This window comes from Cheilinus undulatus, linkage group 4 (genome assembly GCF_018320785.1).
Source record: "Cheilinus undulatus linkage group 4, ASM1832078v1, whole genome shotgun sequence".
Lineage (NCBI taxonomy): Eukaryota > Metazoa > Chordata > Actinopteri > Labriformes > Labridae > Cheilinus > Cheilinus undulatus.
In genome coordinates this window covers 37892487-37913313 of record NC_054868.1, presented here as the reverse complement: position 1 = coordinate 37913313, position 20827 = coordinate 37892487, and the positions used below count along the sequence as shown (strand labels likewise).

At 38.7% G+C, this 20827-nt stretch overlaps 1 protein-coding gene across 3 annotated transcripts; it reads left to right on the top strand.

Moving 5' to 3' along the window:
• The first annotated feature begins 1696 nt into the window (after positions 1 to 1696).
• g3bp2a (G3BP stress granule assembly factor 2a) lies at positions 1697 to 18627 on the top strand. Of its 3 annotated transcripts, none has more exons than XM_041784558.1 (13): positions 1697 to 1883; positions 3938 to 4056; positions 4142 to 4223; positions 5768 to 5941; positions 6216 to 6306; positions 6405 to 6510; positions 6614 to 6794; positions 10182 to 10283; positions 10919 to 11021; positions 11123 to 11182; positions 11322 to 11453; positions 11597 to 11715; positions 15338 to 18627. In XM_041784558.1, the coding sequence occupies exons 2-13, from the start codon at positions 3962 to 3964 to the stop codon at positions 15617 to 15619; spliced, it is 1527 nt and encodes a 508-aa protein (XP_041640492.1). In that variant the 5' UTR covers positions 1697 to 1883; positions 3938 to 3961; the 3' UTR covers positions 15620 to 18627. The 3 variants fall into 3 exon arrangements, with proteins under 3 accessions (XP_041640492.1, XP_041640491.1, XP_041640493.1); XM_041784557.1 differs by having other exon boundaries at positions 11597 to 11724; XM_041784559.1 differs by lacking the exon at positions 10182 to 10283.
• The last annotated feature ends 2200 nt before the right edge of the window (positions 18628 to 20827 follow it).

Genomic DNA, 20827 nt, shown 5'->3' with positions numbered 1-20827 from the left:
TAAATAATAAATGTACCCCTGCTAATTATCCTTCCTAAGAAAGTGGTTTGCATGGACGCAAAGGATAAAGTCAACATGTGTCTTAATCAATGTTAATCCTGTTTACTAAAATTACGGCTAAGAATTTTTTTCGATTATAATTTTTTTCTGTTTTGAAGACTAGCTTCACTAGAAATACAGTAGTACTTTAAGATAAAAATTGTAGCTGTAATTCCTCCATGAGGCACCAATACTTTTCTCCACTAGGTGGTGCTACATGTCCACTTTTTTGATCCAAAGCAGCTACAAGCCAACCCTGCTCAAATTTAACATTTTTGTCAAAGCAGAATTTTGAGTGGCATAACAAAAAGATTACAAACGTGACAACTGGCAACAGTTTTCCTAAGCAGACTGCTGATTGTAGCTTTTTCTTTCAGAGTGAAAGAAGTCTAGAGTTGTTAAATGGGAAGAATGTGTTATGTGCGAGGGCTTGTTTTCTGTGATAAAGTTAGGAATTTATTTTAATGTATTGCAACAGGTATTCAAAATAAGCACATTGGTCATATAGCCTTGTTTTGGAGAGAACTTTCTTTTAAAAGAGGACCTTCTGTTTGATTAACAACTTACTTGTACCCCTTTTCAGTGTGTAACCTCTGCATCATGCCTTCACAAAGTCACAGGGGTGGAGCACAAATGACTGCAATAAAACTACTGAGGTAATTTGAGCTGGTAAATTTGGATTCAAACCACATGAAATTGAAATACAGAACTTATATCACAATATCCATCCACCAACCTTCTTCTGCTTATTCTGAATGGACTGTAGAGGATAAATAAGAGCATACAAAATATCCAAATTTTTCATATTTAGGGGTAGACAATCCCTTGAATACCAGGATTCAACTCAAAATTCTTCTGAATCGTTTTGCAGATGAAAATTATTATTATTTTTGACTAAAAGAACAAACAGTGTTTCAAAAGTAAACAAAAATTTACACCTGTTTTATTTGCCAACAATTTCTTTATTGTTTTCCAAACATTTCAGACTCCACATGTGCTTCCAAATAGACCACACATGCATCTAAACATAGAAAAAAACAGCTACACATACAGTAAATACTAAACCCATACCTCCCTACAAACCAGGAATCAATCTGTTTGCAGTAACATTAAACAAAATAATAAAATAAATCATGCAATTAATTGTGATTAAAAAATGAGTGCACTTATCATGGACCTTAATTATTGACAGCCCTGAATGTCACAGACGGTGACTCAAGAATCATCCCCAGTTGCTCCCATTGCATTCATCAATTCAATATTTTCCAGAAACAAAATAAAGGTTTCCCAGAAATTGTAAAGACTGCTTTTTTACACTTGATAGCACAGGTAATCTTTTCTAAGGGAAGAGTTTAACATAATTCAGAAATCCATCTACATCTTATTTTACATGCAAATGCCCATGTCTCAATGCAAAACCTAAATTGTAGTCATACAGGGGTTTGAGCTTTAAGTGTTTTTTTTGTTCTTTGTTTTTTTGTTTTTATGTACTAGTATATATATTAGTCAAATGTGAGTGTGGTTTAAGGACATGAAGCCCAAATTCGTGGAGGCGGAGTTATTTGTTTGTCGTCATAATTTATGTTGCCTAGTGTAAACAGTCCATTGGCTGAATCTTAGTGATGGGGGTTCCCTGCCCCAGATTGCAGGGGTAAAACAATAAATAGAACCTATCACTTTAAATCTGCAATCTCTGGTACAGCAGAGATCATAAACTGTTAGTTCTGCGTGGTAAAAATTACAAGATAAAGCTGGGATACTCTGTATTTCAGAACAGTTTACAATCGGTTACTCGTTGTTATTTATTAAAATAATTCTGTCTACATAGATAGGTCTTTCAGAAGGTAAGTTAGACTCCTCCAAGCTAAATCAGCTAGCTGTGAAACGACTGATGAGCTAATGCTAAGTGTACCTGCTAATGTTATCTAGCTGCATTGTCTAATCAAAACCACGAATACTCGATGATCACGCAGTAATCAGTCACAGTTGTCAACCGGGTGTGTCGCTGCTGATTGAATAGCACACTTTAACTATGCTGCCGGAAAATATCAAATTTTATCGAAATTGTCAGATTTTCCTCCCTTTGTTGTCTTTTGGCTAACCTAGCTTAGCAGTACACTTGTTTCATTGATAATACTTCACAGTCAGTGGAAGTTAGAGGCTATTAATTTTAAAGTTTTCCAGGTTTGATGTCGCCAGCAGGTTACAATGATTATAAAAATCAACTGAATTTGAGTAGTAAGGGTTGTCGATTAAGATAGCATTGGTATACATTATTGGTGCATTACAACAGATACCCTCAGCTTGGTGTCTTTCCCCGCTTGCAATCTGCATAATTAAGGGTTGTTTATGTGAAGTACAGCAATGCAACTCAGTGACAGCTATTCTGTATCCCTGTATCGGCTTTTTGGCGTTGTGTTGTGTAAAAATGCCCCTCTTCACATTGTTGTAGTGACCACCGGCTAAAGAATAAACGACGACGCCACAAGTTAGCATGAGCTAACTAGCAGCGTCGTTGCTTTCCTGTTTGTCGGGTCTAGTGTTAGCCGTTAAAGATGACAGCTAAAAGGCCGGTGTTCAGTGAAAAATTAACACCCCTTCAGTTGTTTTGTTGTGTGGTTAACGTAAAAATAGTTGGAAGTGTAGACCTCCCGTGCTCTCAGCTTTTCCAGAATGAAGACACTTGATATATATATAGCGAATCTTTCACGTTATTATGGACATGCGACAAATGAGAGCATGGACCAAATGTTGTTAGCATGAAAATGAAAGGCCTGTTCATATAGTAGGTCATTAATCTATAAAGGATTGCGGGGATAGGAATGATACATGTTGCTGGTATATACTTATTTTGAATAACTGTTTTAAAGTTAGTTTTTTCTGGTGCCTAACCTAAACGTTAGCAACAGTCGCTCTTGTTTTTATCAACAGTCCGTTTCCCTCTTTGTCTCATTGGATGGACGTGATGGCGCAGTTGGATGTTAGCTGGTGTGGTAGCCTTATAGCTAAACAGTCATCTGTCTTGGCTGTGCCATTAAATTGATGTAGGTCAGGTGAATAATTTGGCCTTATCGTTAGACAAAGAAAGTGAACCATCTTCATTCACTATTGTACTTCCTGCACTTCCTACTCTGTGGCAGCTATAATGTTTGCCTGGGGCGCAGTAAACGTTTAATGTACTAAAATGGGCTTCCGCAAATGACCTGACCTCAAACAAGTCATATCGCCCTCTTACTGAATCAGAGCTCAATTCCTAGTCATGGTCTCCAGCACTGATTTGCAGAGGTCGAAAGTAACCAATTGCATTTACTTTAGTTACTGTGATTGAGTTGTGTTTTGGGTTCTTTTTGAACAAGTTGAATTCAGTACTTCTACTTCTGCTTTAGTAAGTTTTAATCAGAGTAGCTATACTTTTACTGCAGTACTGTTCTCTTGTAGTTTTTCCACCTCTGTTGACTACACCGTAGCACATGGTGAGAGAATGGTTCCACATCACATCCTAAAACAGCAGTTGTTTTTAATTTATTATAGAGGTTTGACTTTACCTGAAAAGCCTGGTTGGAAATCCATATTTACACATTTTTATTGCCTACACGTAAAGTATATAATGGACTGTACAACTCCTCCATAGCTACTAAGACTGGGCAATAAATCAAGATTGAGATAAAATTGTAATATGTCCTGCTACAATTTTCACATCCCAGAAATTGCAATATTTGACTTGAAATGTGTGTCAACATGCAGTTTATGCTTTTTTTTTTTAGCATCTGTATCATCATTTTATGCATTACTGGAGCCTGCCTACTTTTTTTGTGGATAAATACGTAACGATTTACCAACTTTAAGAGGATGTGCTCTATTTTCTGACATGTTGATCTCTGTTTATGTTCTGTTTCAGCACTTAATATTGTTTACCAAAGAAATGGTGATGGAGAAGCCAAGTCCCCTGCTTGTAGGGCGGGAGTTTGTGAGGCAGTATTACACACTCTTAAACAAGGCGCCAGATTTTCTGCACAGGTGAGATATCAGTGTAATGTGTTAGACAAGAAATGTCACCTGAAGTAATTTAAATGTATTGAATGTCATTTTATTGTGCTGTTAGGTTTTATGGGAGGAATTCTTCCTATGTTCACGGAGGACTTGACCCAAGTGGGAAACTGGCCGAAGCAGTTTACGGGCAAGCGGTAGGTGATAAATCTCAAAATGGGGATTCAGTTAGATAATATTGTGAGGTATAGTGAAAGCTCTACACATACCTGTTAGAGTTCCAGATTTAAGCAATGTGAAAAAATAAGGCCTAGATGTGTTATTACAGATGTGTTTCACCTGTAATATAATCTATAACATCTGTTGGGGGGGAAAAAAAACCCCCAAAAGATTTAAAAAGTAAAAAGTAATACAATCTGGTTGCATAACACTATATACGACTATACTGACCTATACTAATACTCGATTAAAATCTTGATTATGCCATAATCTTTCAACTGTGTTTATGCAGATCCTTAAAAAGTCTTAAATTGGACTTTTTAAAGTTAATACCATAAAAAGTCTTATTTTTACTATGAGTGGTCTTGCATTTTCATTGGCACATTGACTTAGTTGTGTTTTTATCTGGTCTTTGTTTTCGACCGATATGTCTGATTTTAATCATTCTTTTTTGAGTATATACTTGTTGCGTATTTTATGATTAATATCACTATACTGAATATAGATGAAAAAGGGGCACTGAATGTGCCAGAAAACCTCAAATTTGGGGGTTTATGACCAAAATATCTATCTGTCCAGTATCAATTGATATTTTATGAATGGGACATTAAACCAGGTAATTCAGCTCTGTCAGTTGTAATGAGAAATCTCACAAACCTTTCATTTTTGACTATTTGTTTCAAAAATATGGTTTTAATTTTTATCAGCTCAGGTCTTAAAAAAGTCTTAAAGTATTAAATTTGATAGTTAAGTGTGTAGGAATCCTGTGACAAATTTTGAGCTTTTAAAAGGAAGCATGAACAAATTTTGCAGAAAGGTGACTCTGACTCCAACCCAAAATAAATGAAAGCTTTAGCCGGTGCATATTTATGCAGACAGGTTTTTTTTTTTTAAATTTCTGCTGTCTCAATTTTTGTTTTTTTTCTTTGGATTGTAATCATTTATAGGTTACATTATGGATGGTAAATTCAGCAGTGCTATATCTTGCCATTATTTTTCACAAAAATGTAAAAAAAAAAAAAAACGAGTGTGTAGATTTGATCATAGTGTTGTTAGATAAGCATTTGATTGTTGAACAAAGGAGGGGATTCATTTACACAGCTTAAGGAAGACATTGATGTCAGAAAACAGTGCTGACATGATTGAAAGATTGATAAACCTTCCCAGGTTTTCTGTAACAAGCATTCATACTTTCAAATCAGTGATCTGGTCCAACCAAAATTAAGAATAATTTTTGCAAAATAATCACAAGGCTGTCCTGGGTTAAGCGAAAGATGAATGTGAAGGCATATAACAAACAAGCTGACTCATACTGCAGCTTACTGCCAGTTTTAAAAACCTTTTAACATGCCTTGGAGAAAATGAGATTTTTTTAACAGCTTAAGAAGCTATCCCACATTTATTGTGTACTTTTTAATGTAATACGTTTTTTTATGTCTGGTCTTAAAAATTCTTGTTGATTTTAACTTAAATGTTGCATTTATCTGTATTTTTATCTTTTGGTTATTTTTTCTCCTTGTAGGAAATCCATAAGAAGGTCATGTCCCTGCAGTTCATTGAATGCCACACAAAGATCAGACACGTGGATGCTCATGCCACCCTGAGTGATGGCGTGGTGGTGCAAGTCCTTGGAGAACTGTCCAACAATGGCCAGCCCATGAGGAAGTTTATGCAAACGTTTGTGCTTGCTCCAGAGGTAAGAGCCCTCATTTGAATGCTTTTAACCACCATATAATTAGATTGACAATGGCAGTTGTCTGTTGCAGAGATTTGTTACTTAGCTCTTAGCTGTGATGAAATACTTGTAAAGTGTTTGCATGAACATAAGGGGGTAACAGGAGATGAGTTGGTGTTACTTTTTAAAAAGAAAAATGTAAAGTGTGCTAGTGTGTCTTAAACAAATATTATGGGGTCTTTGGTACAATGTGATGTTATTGGCTGAAGAAATATTTTTGGACGAAATTCTGTAGGGTTCAGTGGCAAACAAGTTCTACGTTCACAATGACATCTTCCGTTATGAGGATGAAGTCTTTGGAGACTCTGAAGCTGAGCTCGATGAGGGTAAGATGCTCACAAACTTCCTACATACACCTTCTTAGTTGTAGTTTTTCATGTAGATATCTTTTAAATTTGTGGATCATTTGCTTTCTCTCCCTCAGAATCTGAGGAGGAAGTTGAGGAGGAGGGAGAGGAGAGGCAGCCTTCCCCTGAGCCCCTCCAAGAAAGCCCCAACAGCACCACCTATTACGAACCTCACCCTGTCACGTATGCTAACATTTCATTGTAACCTCGATAATGTGTTGCACTAGGAACGTTTTAAGTTAGAAACTTCTATTGCAGTGACAGCATTTTGATTTGTGATCTGTAGTAACGGAGTAGAGGAGCCCATGGAGGAGCCAGCTCCTGAACCAGAACCAGAGCCTGAACCAGAGCCCAAAGCAGAGGAGATAAAACCTGACACAGAAGAGAAGGTTCTGGAAGAGATGGAGGAGAAGGCACCTTCACCAGTTCCTGCAGAGTCCCCACCAAACACCCAGGAGCCTGCCAAGGTAAGAAAACGTGAATCTATGCAATTTACTTTTCAGTTGTCTCTTTTCAAAGGCATATGCACTCACAGTCACTTTTTTAGGTACATCTATTCAACTAATCAACACAAAATACCTATTCGTCTTGTAACATGGCAGCAACTAATACATTTAGGCATTGCATCTAGGTAGATGTGATCAAGATCATCTGAAGTTCAAACAGAGCATCAGAATGGGGATTAAAGGCTTGTTTACACAACAACGCTATGCTTTTTTTTCTATTTTCATTTTCAAATAGTTTCACGTTTAGATGGCGACGTTTTGACAACAATCTCCGTCCACACAAGACCGCAGGAAACACAAAAAAACTGCAGTAAAGGGATTTACTGCACAATAAAACTGTCTCTACAACAAGGATAATACTGCACATTCACTGTTTTTCATGTGTTTTTGTTAACCTGTAACATTTTTAGCATACACGGGTGCATGAAAGTAATTCATCACTAAATACTCCTCTTCATCACCATTGTAGCACGGCAGCGAAATTTCACAGCACATATAAGCACCAAACTGTTTTGCTAGACCAGTCTTGTTATAACAAACGTCTTTTAAGTCTGTTTAATTTTCCACAGACACATTTCTCTCCTACAGCTTTTAATTGCTCTTGGGTTTACTCAGAAAGTGCAGCGCGCCTTCTGCTTAAGCGCAGCAGGAAAAGGATGGCCTTTTAAGAACGATATTTCTATTTCCCCTTTTTCAATTTTATCTGCTTCTTGGGAGTAATTAACTATCTTTTTCAACCTTAACACAGAAGCTTCAATCCTGTCTCCCCCATCAGCTACGAACTGATGTGCAGCCACAGAGGAGGAGACAGGAGAGATTATGGGCTGAAGTTTCCGTTGTAAAACTTCAAGAAAAAAGATAAAGGATAATTCATTTCCAAGAAGCAGATATATTTGAAATAAAGGAAAATAGAAATATTATTCTGAAAAGCTTCACCCATGAGCGGCGCTGCACTTTGAGAAAATCCTCAAAAAAATTAAAGGCCATAAGTGCTGAATTTGTCTGTGAAAATTAATTACTCCCACGGCTATCTACGTTGAAAAGGGGCTCCTGCAAAGCATTTTTGTGTTAATATAAGCTGTGAAATTTCTCTGCTGCGCTACAACGGTGATTACAGTGATGATCATGATGATCGATAAAACATTTCCAAAATTAATAGCATGACTTTATCTGACGAAAGTGGCATTGATAGCCCTAAAACGAGAATAATGTTTCCCATTTTTTTCCCTTTTCTAAATCCAGCTGTCTGTGACTTTACAACTGGAATCAGAGGTAACATTTTGGAAAACTTTCAACCTGGAGCCCGTTTCCAAATTGTTCTATTTTCAGGCACCAAATTGCTGTTCCTGTGTATATGGACAGCCAAAATGCTACAAAAGCTTAGTGTTTTCACCTGAAAACATTGTTGTGTAAACAGGACCTAAAGGTGATTTGAGCGACTGTGAAAGTGTCATGGTTGTTGGTGCCAGCACAACCCTTTCTAGCATCTGCAGAGAATAGCCTGAAAAAGAGAAAATATCTATTGAATGGCAGTTCAGTATGCCTAGTTTAGGGAAGAGGTTTGATGAGAATGACAAGACTGGGTTTATTCGATAGAAAGGCGAAAATAACTTAAATAACCCCTCTTACAACAGAGGCAGGGTCCAAAACTAACTTTTTCACTTACCAGCCAGCCTGGCTCTTAAGTGAAACTTTTTACCAGCCAGGCAGATATTTTACCAGCCAACCAAATAAAATATCTTTTAAGTGTTGTAATTTGCTATAAGTATTATTTAACATGTCATTTGGGACTTGTATGCAATTCTCAATCAATATTTTAATATTTTAATAATATGTACTAATACTAGCATTAATTTATGCTAATAGAGACAAAAGTGAGTAAAAAGACCCTTATTATGTGTAGAACAACAAATGAACTTGCTTCTGTCGATTCATGTTTTTATAACTTCACAATTCCAACCCTCCTTTATCTGGGCTTGGCAAAATGACTTGAGATACTCTGACAGAGTAACTTTAAATTTTATTTTTTAGGTTTATCATTTATTTATTGTTCTATTTTTCTTAGAATTTTAGTTTTCTTACGTTTGGTTTAGTTATAAACCTTATGGTCCACTGAAGAGCCTACAACAAATCAATTTATTTATTTTTTGTGTAAAGTCTTCATTAACAATCAAAATGGACCAAAAAGAGACACTAGAAAAAACTGTCAAGGTGCCATCACAGCGCGGTTAATCTGTAGTCTGGACATGGAGGCGTGAGCATCTCCTGCTCTGACCACAGCTGAGAGGGACTACTGCGCGAGGAGTGGGCTGCCAGTCAGTGCTTTGGGACGGGAGGGGCCCACGGCAGCACCCCGCTGCTCAAGAGGCGCTACAATGATTCCCATCATGTCAGAGTCTTCAAAAGTCTCCAGTAACACCAGAAAAAGTTGCTAGATTTGTCGCTAGTCACTTTTTTGAAAAAGAGTTGCTAGACGGGCCTGAAAACTCACTAAAATAGTGTCAACGTCGCTAAGTTGGCAACACTGCAAGGAGGTACGGGTACAGTAACAATTAGCTATCCACCTCGGCATGCTGTGAATGACGTCATGACTGACGCACTTTCGTGACCAAAGATTGTCTCAGCCTGAAATACACATTACTCTGCCAGGAAACCAGCCGATACCAGCATCGTTCTCCAGTAGTAAAAAAATGAATTTTTTTGCTGGTAAAAAAATAACTCGCCAGAGTGGCGAGTGGTCTTAAAAATGTATCAGCCAAAATCAAAATCTACCTGTAATTGGCGAGTGGCAAGTGTCAGTTTTGGACCCTGAACAGAGGTATGCAAAAGAGCATCTCTGAATGCACAACACGTTGGACCTTGAAGCAGATGGGCCACAGAAGCAGAAGACCACACTTGGTGCCACTCCTGTCAGCTAAGAACAGGAAACTGAGGCTATAATTCAGATGGTCTTACTAGATAACAGAAGATTGGTAACACATCACCTGATCTGATGTCTTGATTTCTGCTGCCATATTATAATGGTAGGGTCAGAATTGGGCATCAAGAACATGAAATCCTGCCAGACCATCAACAACTATGAAATAAATCGCCCTTCTTCCCCATTCTAATGCTTTGTTTGAACCTCAGCACATTGTCCTGATCATGTCTACATGCCTAAATACATCGGCTGCTGCTATGTGATTAGCTGATTAGGTATTTGCATAAAAAGTATTTACTTTAAATAATAAGTTAAACCTTTTAAAGTGACCAGTGAGTGTATATTAAGAGTAGGAACGTACACTGCCTGAAGCACACTTAGAAATATTGTAGGGCTTTTTAAACAGATTATTATTAAATCCTTCACAGACTTTCTCCTGGGCCTCGGTGACCAGTAAAAACTTGCCTCTTTCTGGCACAGTCACCTCCTCTGGAATTTCACCCCATGTTGTGAAAGCTCCAAGCTCACAGGTAACCAACTACAACTAGATGAGAAAAGGGCAGAATATCTTAAATAAAAAGTTGTAGATTCAGCCTATTTTGGAATTATTCAGAGTTCCTCACTGATTGTGAGATGTGTAACTTTTGTTGGTGTGACGCTTAAAACTTTTTGAGATAAACTTATGCTCGACTTTTTTCCTGTAGATTACAGTCACTTAAAGAGCTCTGGTAAAAATAGGAAGGAAAACACAAATTATTGAAGAATAAAAGTAAACTTATTAAGGGTAGCAGGAGGGCAAATTTGTAACAAGCTCTTCATCACCAGCAAATTGAGAATTGGACAACTGAAGTATAAGTAGCTGAAACCTTCTTCAGCCATTTATCTCTCTGAATTGAAGTGATGCTTAAACCTATAGCTTGTATTCTATGAACCAAGGTTTCCCTTATTTTTCTGATCAGCCTCTGTCTCTTTTTACATTTCTTATGAAATCAATGAAAGCAGTTAGCATTGCAATAAAGCTTTGTGAACGTCTTTGTTTGAAAATACATAACCAGGTCAGGCAGGTTGACCTAAAGCAATTCTCTAGAGTCTGCATGAAAAAGCAGTGATGAAAAGGATTTCCGTTTCATTAAGTCTTTTTTGTGTAATGTCTTCCCCCTCACAGCCGAGAGTTGAAGCCAAACCGGAGACACAGACAACACCTCTGCGGCCCAGAGACCAGCGCACACGGGACAGACCGGCCTTTACTCCACGAGGTCCCAGACCAGGTAATGCCAACACACTTTCATCTTATTGAGGTTTTACCACTATTCTCATTTATTTTAAACCTGACCTGCTCCTACTTCCGCCCTTTGTCTAACACTTTTAGATGGCGTTGCATCGTCTGAGTCACAAACAGGAAAACCACACTTGAGTTTTGTGAATAAAGGTAAGGAAAGTTTAAATAGACTCTAAGCTAACCTAAAAATCACTTCCAGGTCCCATTTGTAAGGTTAATATGGGGATTTTTTACAGGATTTTGATGCAGATTTCGCACCTGAGCTTTATTTATTATTTTGTTCCGACAGGTGGACGATCAGACACTGAATCTGGTGACATGGACAGCAGACGGAACCCTCGGTACCCAGACAGCCACCAGCTTTTTGTTGGAAACCTTCCTCATGACATTGATGAGAGCGAACTCAAAGATTTCTTCATGAGTGCGTCTTATTAGCAAAACAGAGACAGATAAAAGCTAAATATTTAATTGAATCAAAACTTTAATAGGCTTAAAACAAAACATCCATGGCCTCTTTTTGTGCTGAGTTTTACAACTAACAAACGTGTGTTTTTTTTCTTGCAGCATACGGAAATGTCGTGGAGCTGAGGATCAACACCAAGGGTGTTGGTGGAAAGCTGCCAAACTTTGGATTTGTGGTCTTTGACGACTCTGATCCAGTGCAAAGAATTCTGGGGGCGAAGGTAGACGGGGCATGTATAAACATTTCATTACCCACTCTCATTCTTTGGTGGTGGTTTGGTGAAGCACATTTTCTCTGAGTTTTAACTTGAATCTTTCACAGGTGGGCTAACTCCCTCCTCAACTGTCATAATGATGTGTACTTTTTAATTTTAGTTTGTCAATGTCTTATGGGGAACAAATCATGTTATCAGTGGCTGTGTTCAGACCAGCTCTAGCCCTGAGTAGAAGAAAAGTCAAAAGGAGCTTTGATTTACAACCAAAAAGTGGCATTATCAACTTTTACTCACAATGATTGGATTGTGCTGTGGCAAAAGTTAATCAAAGATAGACTTTTGTGGAAAGGCTTTCCTCATTTCTCAGCCATTCAGTTGTTAAAACTTGACCAAATAATCTATTAGTTTTGTGTGAGAGTTTTGGAGCTGAATAGTTTTTAGAACTTCAACTGTGAAGCTTACAACAGCTATGTACCTTCAAAGTCTTTTTTTTCCCCCTCGCCTAAGTACTGGAGCACTGAGTTTGCACCTGACCTAAAGCCTAGGTCAGACCAAAGGCTGGCAATGAGACTGTTTTAGAACATAGCTGGTGATGGTCACAGCAGTCTGAACCAAACCGTTGAAGCTTGAATCGAGCAGTCTGATGCAGTTCAGCTTGGAACTTCAGACACTTCAGTCCTGGGCAGCACAGCTGATGGAGGAGACGGGTGTGTTTCCTCGCTAAAGTTTCTGCGTGAAAAGTTGAAAAAAGACCTAAATTCCTAAATTCACTGCATGAAAATGAACATTCTACTTTGAACAAATATTTGTTGGCGTTTTCAGCCTTCAAAATTGGATTTCTTGTTTTGATTTCCCATTTATCTGCTTCATCTTGCTGCAACCGGCAGTCTGTGACTTGACAAGCTAAATCAAATAGGTCGTTTTCACCAAGCCGTCTGGCTCAGTTCGGTGCAGAACGGCATGCATTTTTTTGCGTTTCCATACAGCAAAAGTTGGAAAGGGTCCCAAAAAAAACGACCTGTACCGTCCCACTTTTCGGCACCCTTTTGTAGAGGTGCCAATCTTATCTATCTGTACCAAAAAGGTGAAGTTACACACACAACAATAGGGGCTGCACTGACATCACGTCAGCGCGCGACTCAGCTGCTCGCCTCCAGGCTCCAAAACACGGAAGCCTGCGCTGTGAATGAGCGGCGAAAGTGGAAGAAAAACGGACAAATATCTGCCTAAATGGGAAATATTTAGACTCGACGGAGATCCAAACTGTTTCCTAGTCTATTGATATTGGTATCACGCCACAAATCAAGTTTCCTGACATTTATCTGGACCTGTACACAAAGCAGAGCCCAAAGGCTCACATCAGCCTGATCCATTCACGATGGATGAGAAACTAAATTAATGCTTAAGTTTTATGAATACGAAGACTTAGATGAGTTCATTCTCTTCTGTAGCTAGTTATTAATCTACTTCTTAAGTTAGGTAACCTGTGAAAACATCGCTCTGTGGTTGTCGAACGTGTTTGTAAAACTACAGGCTGCAGACTATTTTAAAACGAAATCAGCACACCCTGGATTTCTGACTTAATCTAGCTTGATTTTAACACCAGCTGAACTTTTACTTTATTTTTAATGTGTTGAATTCTCACAGTACAGCTCTAAGCTTTCATATTTTGTTGTATAAACTGTTCTGGACTAGATATATTCACATATTAACATAGCGTTACGACTCAAACCGTCTCTGTACATTTATTCCATCAGCTGATGATCTGTACTGACAGCAGTTAATGTCATTAAAATGTAGTTTGTTTGTTTTTAAAGCACTTCCAGCTGAAAAAAAACGGTTTAGTGCTTATTCCCTACTGATTTCTGTTACTCATCCTCTCTATAACTCTGCGGCTGGAGCAGCAGACTCATGCTGCATGTGACTTCACATTCATCACCTTTACAGCCCGCCCACCAAGTGAGGGCACGGGTGTCTCACTATTTTGGGATTTAGCGTACCAAACCAAACTGAACTGAATCAAACCAGACCCCCTGATGGAAACACGGCTAAAGGCAACAGCTTAATTGGTGAAGGCCTTGTTCAAATAGGTGCAGCTGTGGCCAGTGACACTCTAAAACAGTCTCGTAGCAATGCTAGTCTTTGGTCTGAATTGGGGTTAAGCTGTATTTTAAACACAAAGCTTACATAAACTAAAGTCAGAGAACACTGTCAAAATTAATAATAATAATGATAATTTATTATGCTTTTATTCTGGTGCCTTTAAAAAAAACTTAAGGCCACCTTACAAGGCAAAGTTGAATTGCACAAATACATGTAATGTTTCTGTAGCGAAACATATTTGTACTATTTAGACAGTGTACAGGAATTTGCAACTTTTTGTAATTAAAAGGTAATGTGTGTTATATTTAGTAGGCTTCAGTGGAACAGACTTGGTAAAAATGTAACATAGTATTTACATGTATGTGCAAATTAGTGTTCAATCCCCTAAATATACATTAGAAAAATACATAAAGATTTAATTTCATGGATTTAGAACAAGACTTGCATTTATTCGTAAGGAGGGCTCTCCCCCACAGACTCCACTGTCTTGCACCACCATGCATCTCCAGTACTACAGAAGGCCCATTTATTAAAGCCCAAAACATATGCATGTCCAGTTGATTGTCATGCAGTCATCCTAATTATTTTCTATTGCTGAACCCACACGGCACTTCACATTCTACTTTACCTGGACGTGACGTGCCATGGGACTTTATGCCACTGTTCTAATCCCAGTGTGGCCAGTCGCGGCTGCTGGAATGTTTTTCTGACAGAGCACCTGTTTTGTACATCTTGGCTGCAGATTCGCAGCTCTGTTTGAGAGCACAGAAGAATAAATTTAGTGCCATCTTCCATTTGAGGTGTGGTGGGAGGCCACAGCCACTGGTGATATGCCACTACCCTTTCATTTTGTTTCACTTACCCCATGAGGTAGGGAGGCAAGCTACAAGCAGGCTCTCACTTCTGGTATCAAGTGCCTGGCCCAGCAGTGGCTGTTGGAAAGTTTGGCCGTCGACGCGTTGCTGCCAGGGTGATCCAGAGCCTGGTTGAGAATTACACATGACTGGGTGGCAGTAGAATAACACAATGATGCCAAAAGTAGGTGAAAACAGTCCCACATATGAAGCTTTTTAAGACGCTGTGTTAGAGGCTTTTTGCCAGTCCTAGTTGTGTACTTGAGGCAGATTTAATCAAGCAGGCTGCCTTGTCAACTTATTTTTTCTGCATCAGAACTTACTATAGGCCCACCTAGAGTTTATAGATTGTGTAAAGAATGATACATGGATTGATAAGCTTCAACAATTTCCTCTTGGTCCCAATTACATCAGGAGACGCTCATCTTCAAATTCTAGCGCATAAGTTGGTCTGAACTCAGCTGTTAAGCTTGATTTATTATTGTTTTTTTAATCTCTTGCCTTGATACGGAACCTCTTGGATCAGACTGAGGTAACGGCAGAGGTTACTTGGAGTCTTGGATATTTTACCAGTCGTGTTTAAACCAGTGAATGATGTGGGTGGTGATTTTGATAATCAATTTTTAAGGCTCTGTGTGTTTCCTGTATTGACTTTGCTTTTCTTCCTGCAGCCCATCATGTTCCGCGGCGAGGTGCGTCTGAATGTGGAGGAGAAGAAGACGAGAGCGGTGCGTGAGCGAGAGACCCGAGGCGGAGGGGAAGAACGCCGGGACATGCGACGCAACGACAGGGGCCCTGGAGGTTCACGAGGCATCGTGGGAAGTGGAATGATGCGCGAACGTGATGGGAGGGGACCTCCACCTCGAGGCGGCATGGCCCCTAAACCTGGCATGGGCTCTGGAAGAGGCTCCGGCGGCCAGGGAGAGGGTCGCTTCACCACACAGCGCCGCTGAGAAGAGCACCACCTGCAGCGTGGAAGTAGTACCGTGTTCTTCATCTTCAACCGTTCTCGTTAACGCAAAGAAAATCTTCATGTATAAAAGTATATATTTGTTTTTGTTTATTTTTTTTGTTCCCTCTTTGCTTTGGAATGTGACACAGCCTGTCAACCATTTGTTTGTAAAATAGACAAAACAGAAATAAGCAAACAGAAAATCTCGCTTATTAGTTGTGAGCTGAGCATCCTTTTTTCGGGTATCTCAAGAATTCACAAAACTTTAATTTGTAAATTTGTGAAAAAAAGGCAAACCAACCAGGATAAATCTGCCACATTAGGAGGGACTGATAAGACTTTTAAGTACGACAATACAGCCCATCATTTGGAAAAGAGATTATATGCCTTGACTTAACTGGGGCGCTGCTTCACGAAATCCCTGTATTGCACATTTTCTATGGTAGTTTTCTGCCCGTTACTGTTGGAAAAGAGTGAGATGCAAAATTTGTGCAGTTCCAGGGGAAAAGCTTGCCTTTTACTTTTTTCCTTTTGAGAGACCACTGCTTCAAAATTGCATAAAGCACTCATCAATATGCACTAATGGGTACTTTTGTCGTATTACATTGACATCCATGCTCGGAATGCAGCTGGAGAGACCTGTTTTGTCTCAAAACGATACGACTTAACCGGGGCAGGCCTCGCTTACAGCCTGTCCGCTGTGACCAATGTACTTTTCACACTTTGACCCAAAACTACGCTTCAATTACTGCTGGATGGACAAGATGACAAGCAAATCTACATTATATTTTTCCTCATTTATAATCAAATAAACAAGAAAAAAAAGAGCTCAAATCTTGGACTTTCACCAAATGAGTGGGGGGAAAAGGATTAACAAGAAACAAAGTTGAACAATAGGAGAGTGGTGATGATGATGGCTGCTCGCTCTGTTTTTTTTTCTTCTTTTGATTCCAAGTTTGTTTTTTCTTCATTTTTTTCCCTGCCAGCTAGACCGCGAAAACTGGGATGGACAACAACTCCTTCCCTCTTCCCTCCCTTCCCGTCTTAAGCACGGAGAAACAGAATAAATGTACAGCAAAAATCATAGTTTACTGTATGTTTTGTTTTCTGTGCATCTTTTCTTTTCTATATCTCTCAACTTGATAAGAGCATGATGGTGCCTTCTATTTCACCTTTTCCAGTCTTATAAAAGCGGTTCGAGGCTTTGCCGCCTCCTAATGTGGAGCTGCTCATTTTGAACTTTTGACTTCTGGGAGCAGACACACCTGAGGAAAAGAAAATTGCAGTATTCACATGATTTAGTTTTTCCAGGTGCAAATTTCTTTTTTCCATACTGTTTTACTACCTAAGATGTTCTGTTGTGAGTTTTGTACATTTGTTTTGTATCGTCTGTTCTGGGTTTTTGTAGAGACAATAGGTGCCTCGAGTTCTGTTTGATGTTTAGAGGTGCATCTGAAGAACTTCTCCCCAAACAAATATAAAGGTACATTAAAGATGGTGACAGAGAAACGCTTGGTGTTTGGTTTACATGTCATAGCTCAACAAAACCGCGAAGGAGAGAAAATGTCTCGCAGTGGGATTCAGATACTGCTCATCCTTAACTTTCAGTCTGACTTGTTTTTTTTTTTTTTTTTTAAACCTCATGGCAGCACGCGGGTTAAATCCCTGGACTCTAAAGTTGTCAGACTTTTTCTCAGCAACAATTTTGTAATGATCTGTTCGGGTGGGCCGGCCGTAGCGCCGGTCTAAAGAAATAATTGTGCTCACACTTTTCTAGCTGTTAATGCATTTGTATTTTCATATGCTGATTATTCATTGTGCTTATTTTATTCTGTTTGTTTTTTTTTCATTCAAGGCAAGTCTGGTCTGATGCCATTCTGTTCGTCTCCTTGCCCTATGGTGTTTTTTCTTTTTCTACCACTCAGTAGGTAGGGAGGGAAGACCCTTCTGGTTTCAGCTGGAAAGGAAAACCCAAAACATGAGATGTTGTTTTACATTTTATTTCTGTTTTTTTCTTGTTATCTTGCACTGAAATGGGAAGTGAAAATCAATGTAGCATTTTTCTGGACAAATATAATGAATGAGGTCTTCCTTGTCTGGTGGTATTGCACTATTCCCAAAATTCCTGGGACAATCTGTCAGTTTGAACACAGCCTCTCTCCAAATTTCTCATCGGGTAATGACATTAAGTGAAAAAGAAAATAATAGGGCTTATCTATTAATCAGCCTGAAATAGCCTTTTCTCTCTTGGAGTTCAAACCAAATTCATACTTAATGTAGTTTTCAACAGTAATGCTGGGCTCTCTCCCTTTTATAGTTAAAATATTTTCTGATGTTAGCTTATTTTCAATAGAGAGATTTTTAATGTGTTACCATCAGTTTGTGACCGAATATTACAGAAAAATAGCTCTTTGGTCTTTGAGTGTTAACAGACAGCTCTTATTGGGTGCCTCAACCTGAATGTTAGTTTCAGGTAATTACTTAACACGGGCACTTGACTACAATCCTACATTTACAGCAATGAAGAGGGCGGTGAAGAAGAGCCATCATGCTTTCAGACCAATTTGTGCTTTTACATAGTAGTGGTGGTGAAAAAGAAACCTATTTGTCTGAGTGTATAAGTTTAACAGTTGAATGGTTATTTCTCATATTTTCAACAAACCAACCCCCTTTTTCCAAAACCTGAAAGGATCCTCAGAAGAAAATCCTTAAAGATGTATAAATTAACTTTCCTGTGGTTGAAAATGCAGTAGAGTGGATCCTCATTGTGAATCATTCCAGTCCTTGTTATTTATTTTGAATGGAAATAGAAGTACCTTCTTGGCTTAAGCAGGTGTGGTAAACAGTTGGCTGCCATCTTAAGTTTTACTGTGTTTACCCTTTACTTGTTGCTAGTACAAAAGTGTTGCAGGTGGAGAATCTTTTTCTTCTTCCTTTGTTCTCTTTTTCTTTCTATTTTGAATGTGTTGGACTTAACATACAATAAACTACTGATATCAGCACCACTCACACCGTTTGTCATGTTTGCAGGTTTCTCCATGTAAACATTGTGTAAACAATGAGCTGGTGGTGAACATTGTGTGGTTTGAAGGACATATGGAGTACTGTGGTGCAGATTTTACTGCTGGAAGTACAGAAGCCCAAAGCAGACATGCTTCACTACATTTTACTTTGTTTTCCCATGACAAGTAGTTTCACGCTGTTTCAAGATCTCAACTTGCTTAGGTGTTAATCTAGAGCAGGGGTGCCCAAACTTTTCAACTGAGGGCCACATAAAAAACTGGAAGGATGGTTGGGCCAATTTCCTATACCTCTCCTTTATGATATCAGGTTAGTCAATCCAGTCCAATTTAGGCAACGATTTTAAGTCATGAAAAGATGCACATCATTGAATTGTTGTGTCAAAATGTTTGTTTACAGAATTAGCACAGTGGGGTATTCATACCATCTTCACAAACTGTGATTTCTTTGTGTTTTATTTTGACAGATTGGTATAGTTTTGTGTTACCAGCCCGGGCGAGCCTCCAAGTTGATGAAAAAAAAGGAAAAAAACATAAAATATACAGTCAAGCAGGAGTTTCACACTCTAATGTGGGACATTTTACATTTATATTTTAGAGTTTGCTGCGGGCCAATTAAAAATGGGCCAAGGGCCCCTGGACAATAGTTTGGACACCTCTGATCTAGAGGGAACATTTTTTTGTTATTTATTTATATTTTGGGATTGTCTGATAAAAATAACTCATTAAATGAGAAAACAGATAAAATGTAAGGATACATGTCTTCTTAGGGCCTCTGTAATGACGATCAAGAGTCAGGACTATTGAATGTTGTAGAGCCAACAGTACTTTGCTCTTAAAGACCAGCTGTGCATTAATATCACCCTTACTTGAAGTGTGAATTGTATATTTTGAGTTTTAAATTAGGATAACATTGATTTTGGGCATGCGTGGCAATGCGGGGGTTAGCGCTGTTGCCTCACAGCAAAAAGGTTCCCTGGTTTGTTTCCCAGTCAGGGCCTTTCTGTGCAGAGTCTGCATGTTCTCTCTGGGTATTCTAGCTTCCTCCCAACACGAAAAACATGCTCATTAGGTTAATTGGCGGCTCCAAATCGGCTGTAGGTGTGAATGAACGTGCCTGATTGTCCGTCTCTATTCAGCCCTGTGATTGTTTGCCAATTAGTCTGGGATTGACCTTGCCTCTTGCCCAATGACAGCTGGGCTAGGCCACAGTCCCCCATGACCCCGAACAGGATAAGTGGTGTAGAAAATGGATGGGACACTGATTTTTTACATCAAAATGTAATCTGGACATTCAAAGCCCCAATCTGTCTCCACAAGTCTTATTAAAAGAAGCAAGGATGCTGCAGGGCTACCTTGAGGACTTATGTGGGAGCAAAGGATGTAGTTCCATTCCCTTATTTCAGGGGTTCTCAGACTTTTCAGTGTCAGAAATAAAAGAAGGGGGACCCCCCACCTTCCCTGATAAAAGCCTATGATGATGTATATAACACCATGTAGAAATGTATGTTTTAGGGAGCATTTGTACACATCACTTTCATGTAAGCACAAATCTCAATTACTTTTAATTTAAAATGAACTCATTTTAAGAATACTTTTTAAAGTAATGGATAAAATATCCTACTTTAAATCATTTTAAAATTCTCTTTGTGTTTTTGGAAAGCATTCCGTGACCCCTCTTCAGGGTCTTGTACCCCCCTGGAGGTCCTAACTGCTTTAGGTGATTTATTGTAAAAAAAAAAAAAAATTGACAAACACGTTTTTTAAAAATGCCTAAAAGTTTCACAAAAATGCCCAGCTGAGTAATGGGACTTTAACTAGATTCTTTGCTTTGGGGGAGTACCTGCTGTGTAGACAGTCTTTTATCTTCAAGAGCACCCTTTTATATTTCACCAACCTGCCTCTGGATCACCCTGCATCCCTCCTTTGTCACTGTCTAGAAATTTCTGTTCAATATAGAAAAGCCCCAAGTTGTATTTGAGATTAAACATCTTGTGTGACAAAGTGGAAGTTCGAAGCTTGGACAAAATGTATTGACAAAAAAGGTGTGAGTAAGTGGTGTATTTATTGTCAATGAAGTAAAGCTGCTGCCAATTATCCTGTAGTGACCAAATATTGGACTGATTTTTAATAATTTGATTAAACTCCTTTTCATTGGATTTTTTTTTCTTTTTAGGAAATTAAGTCAA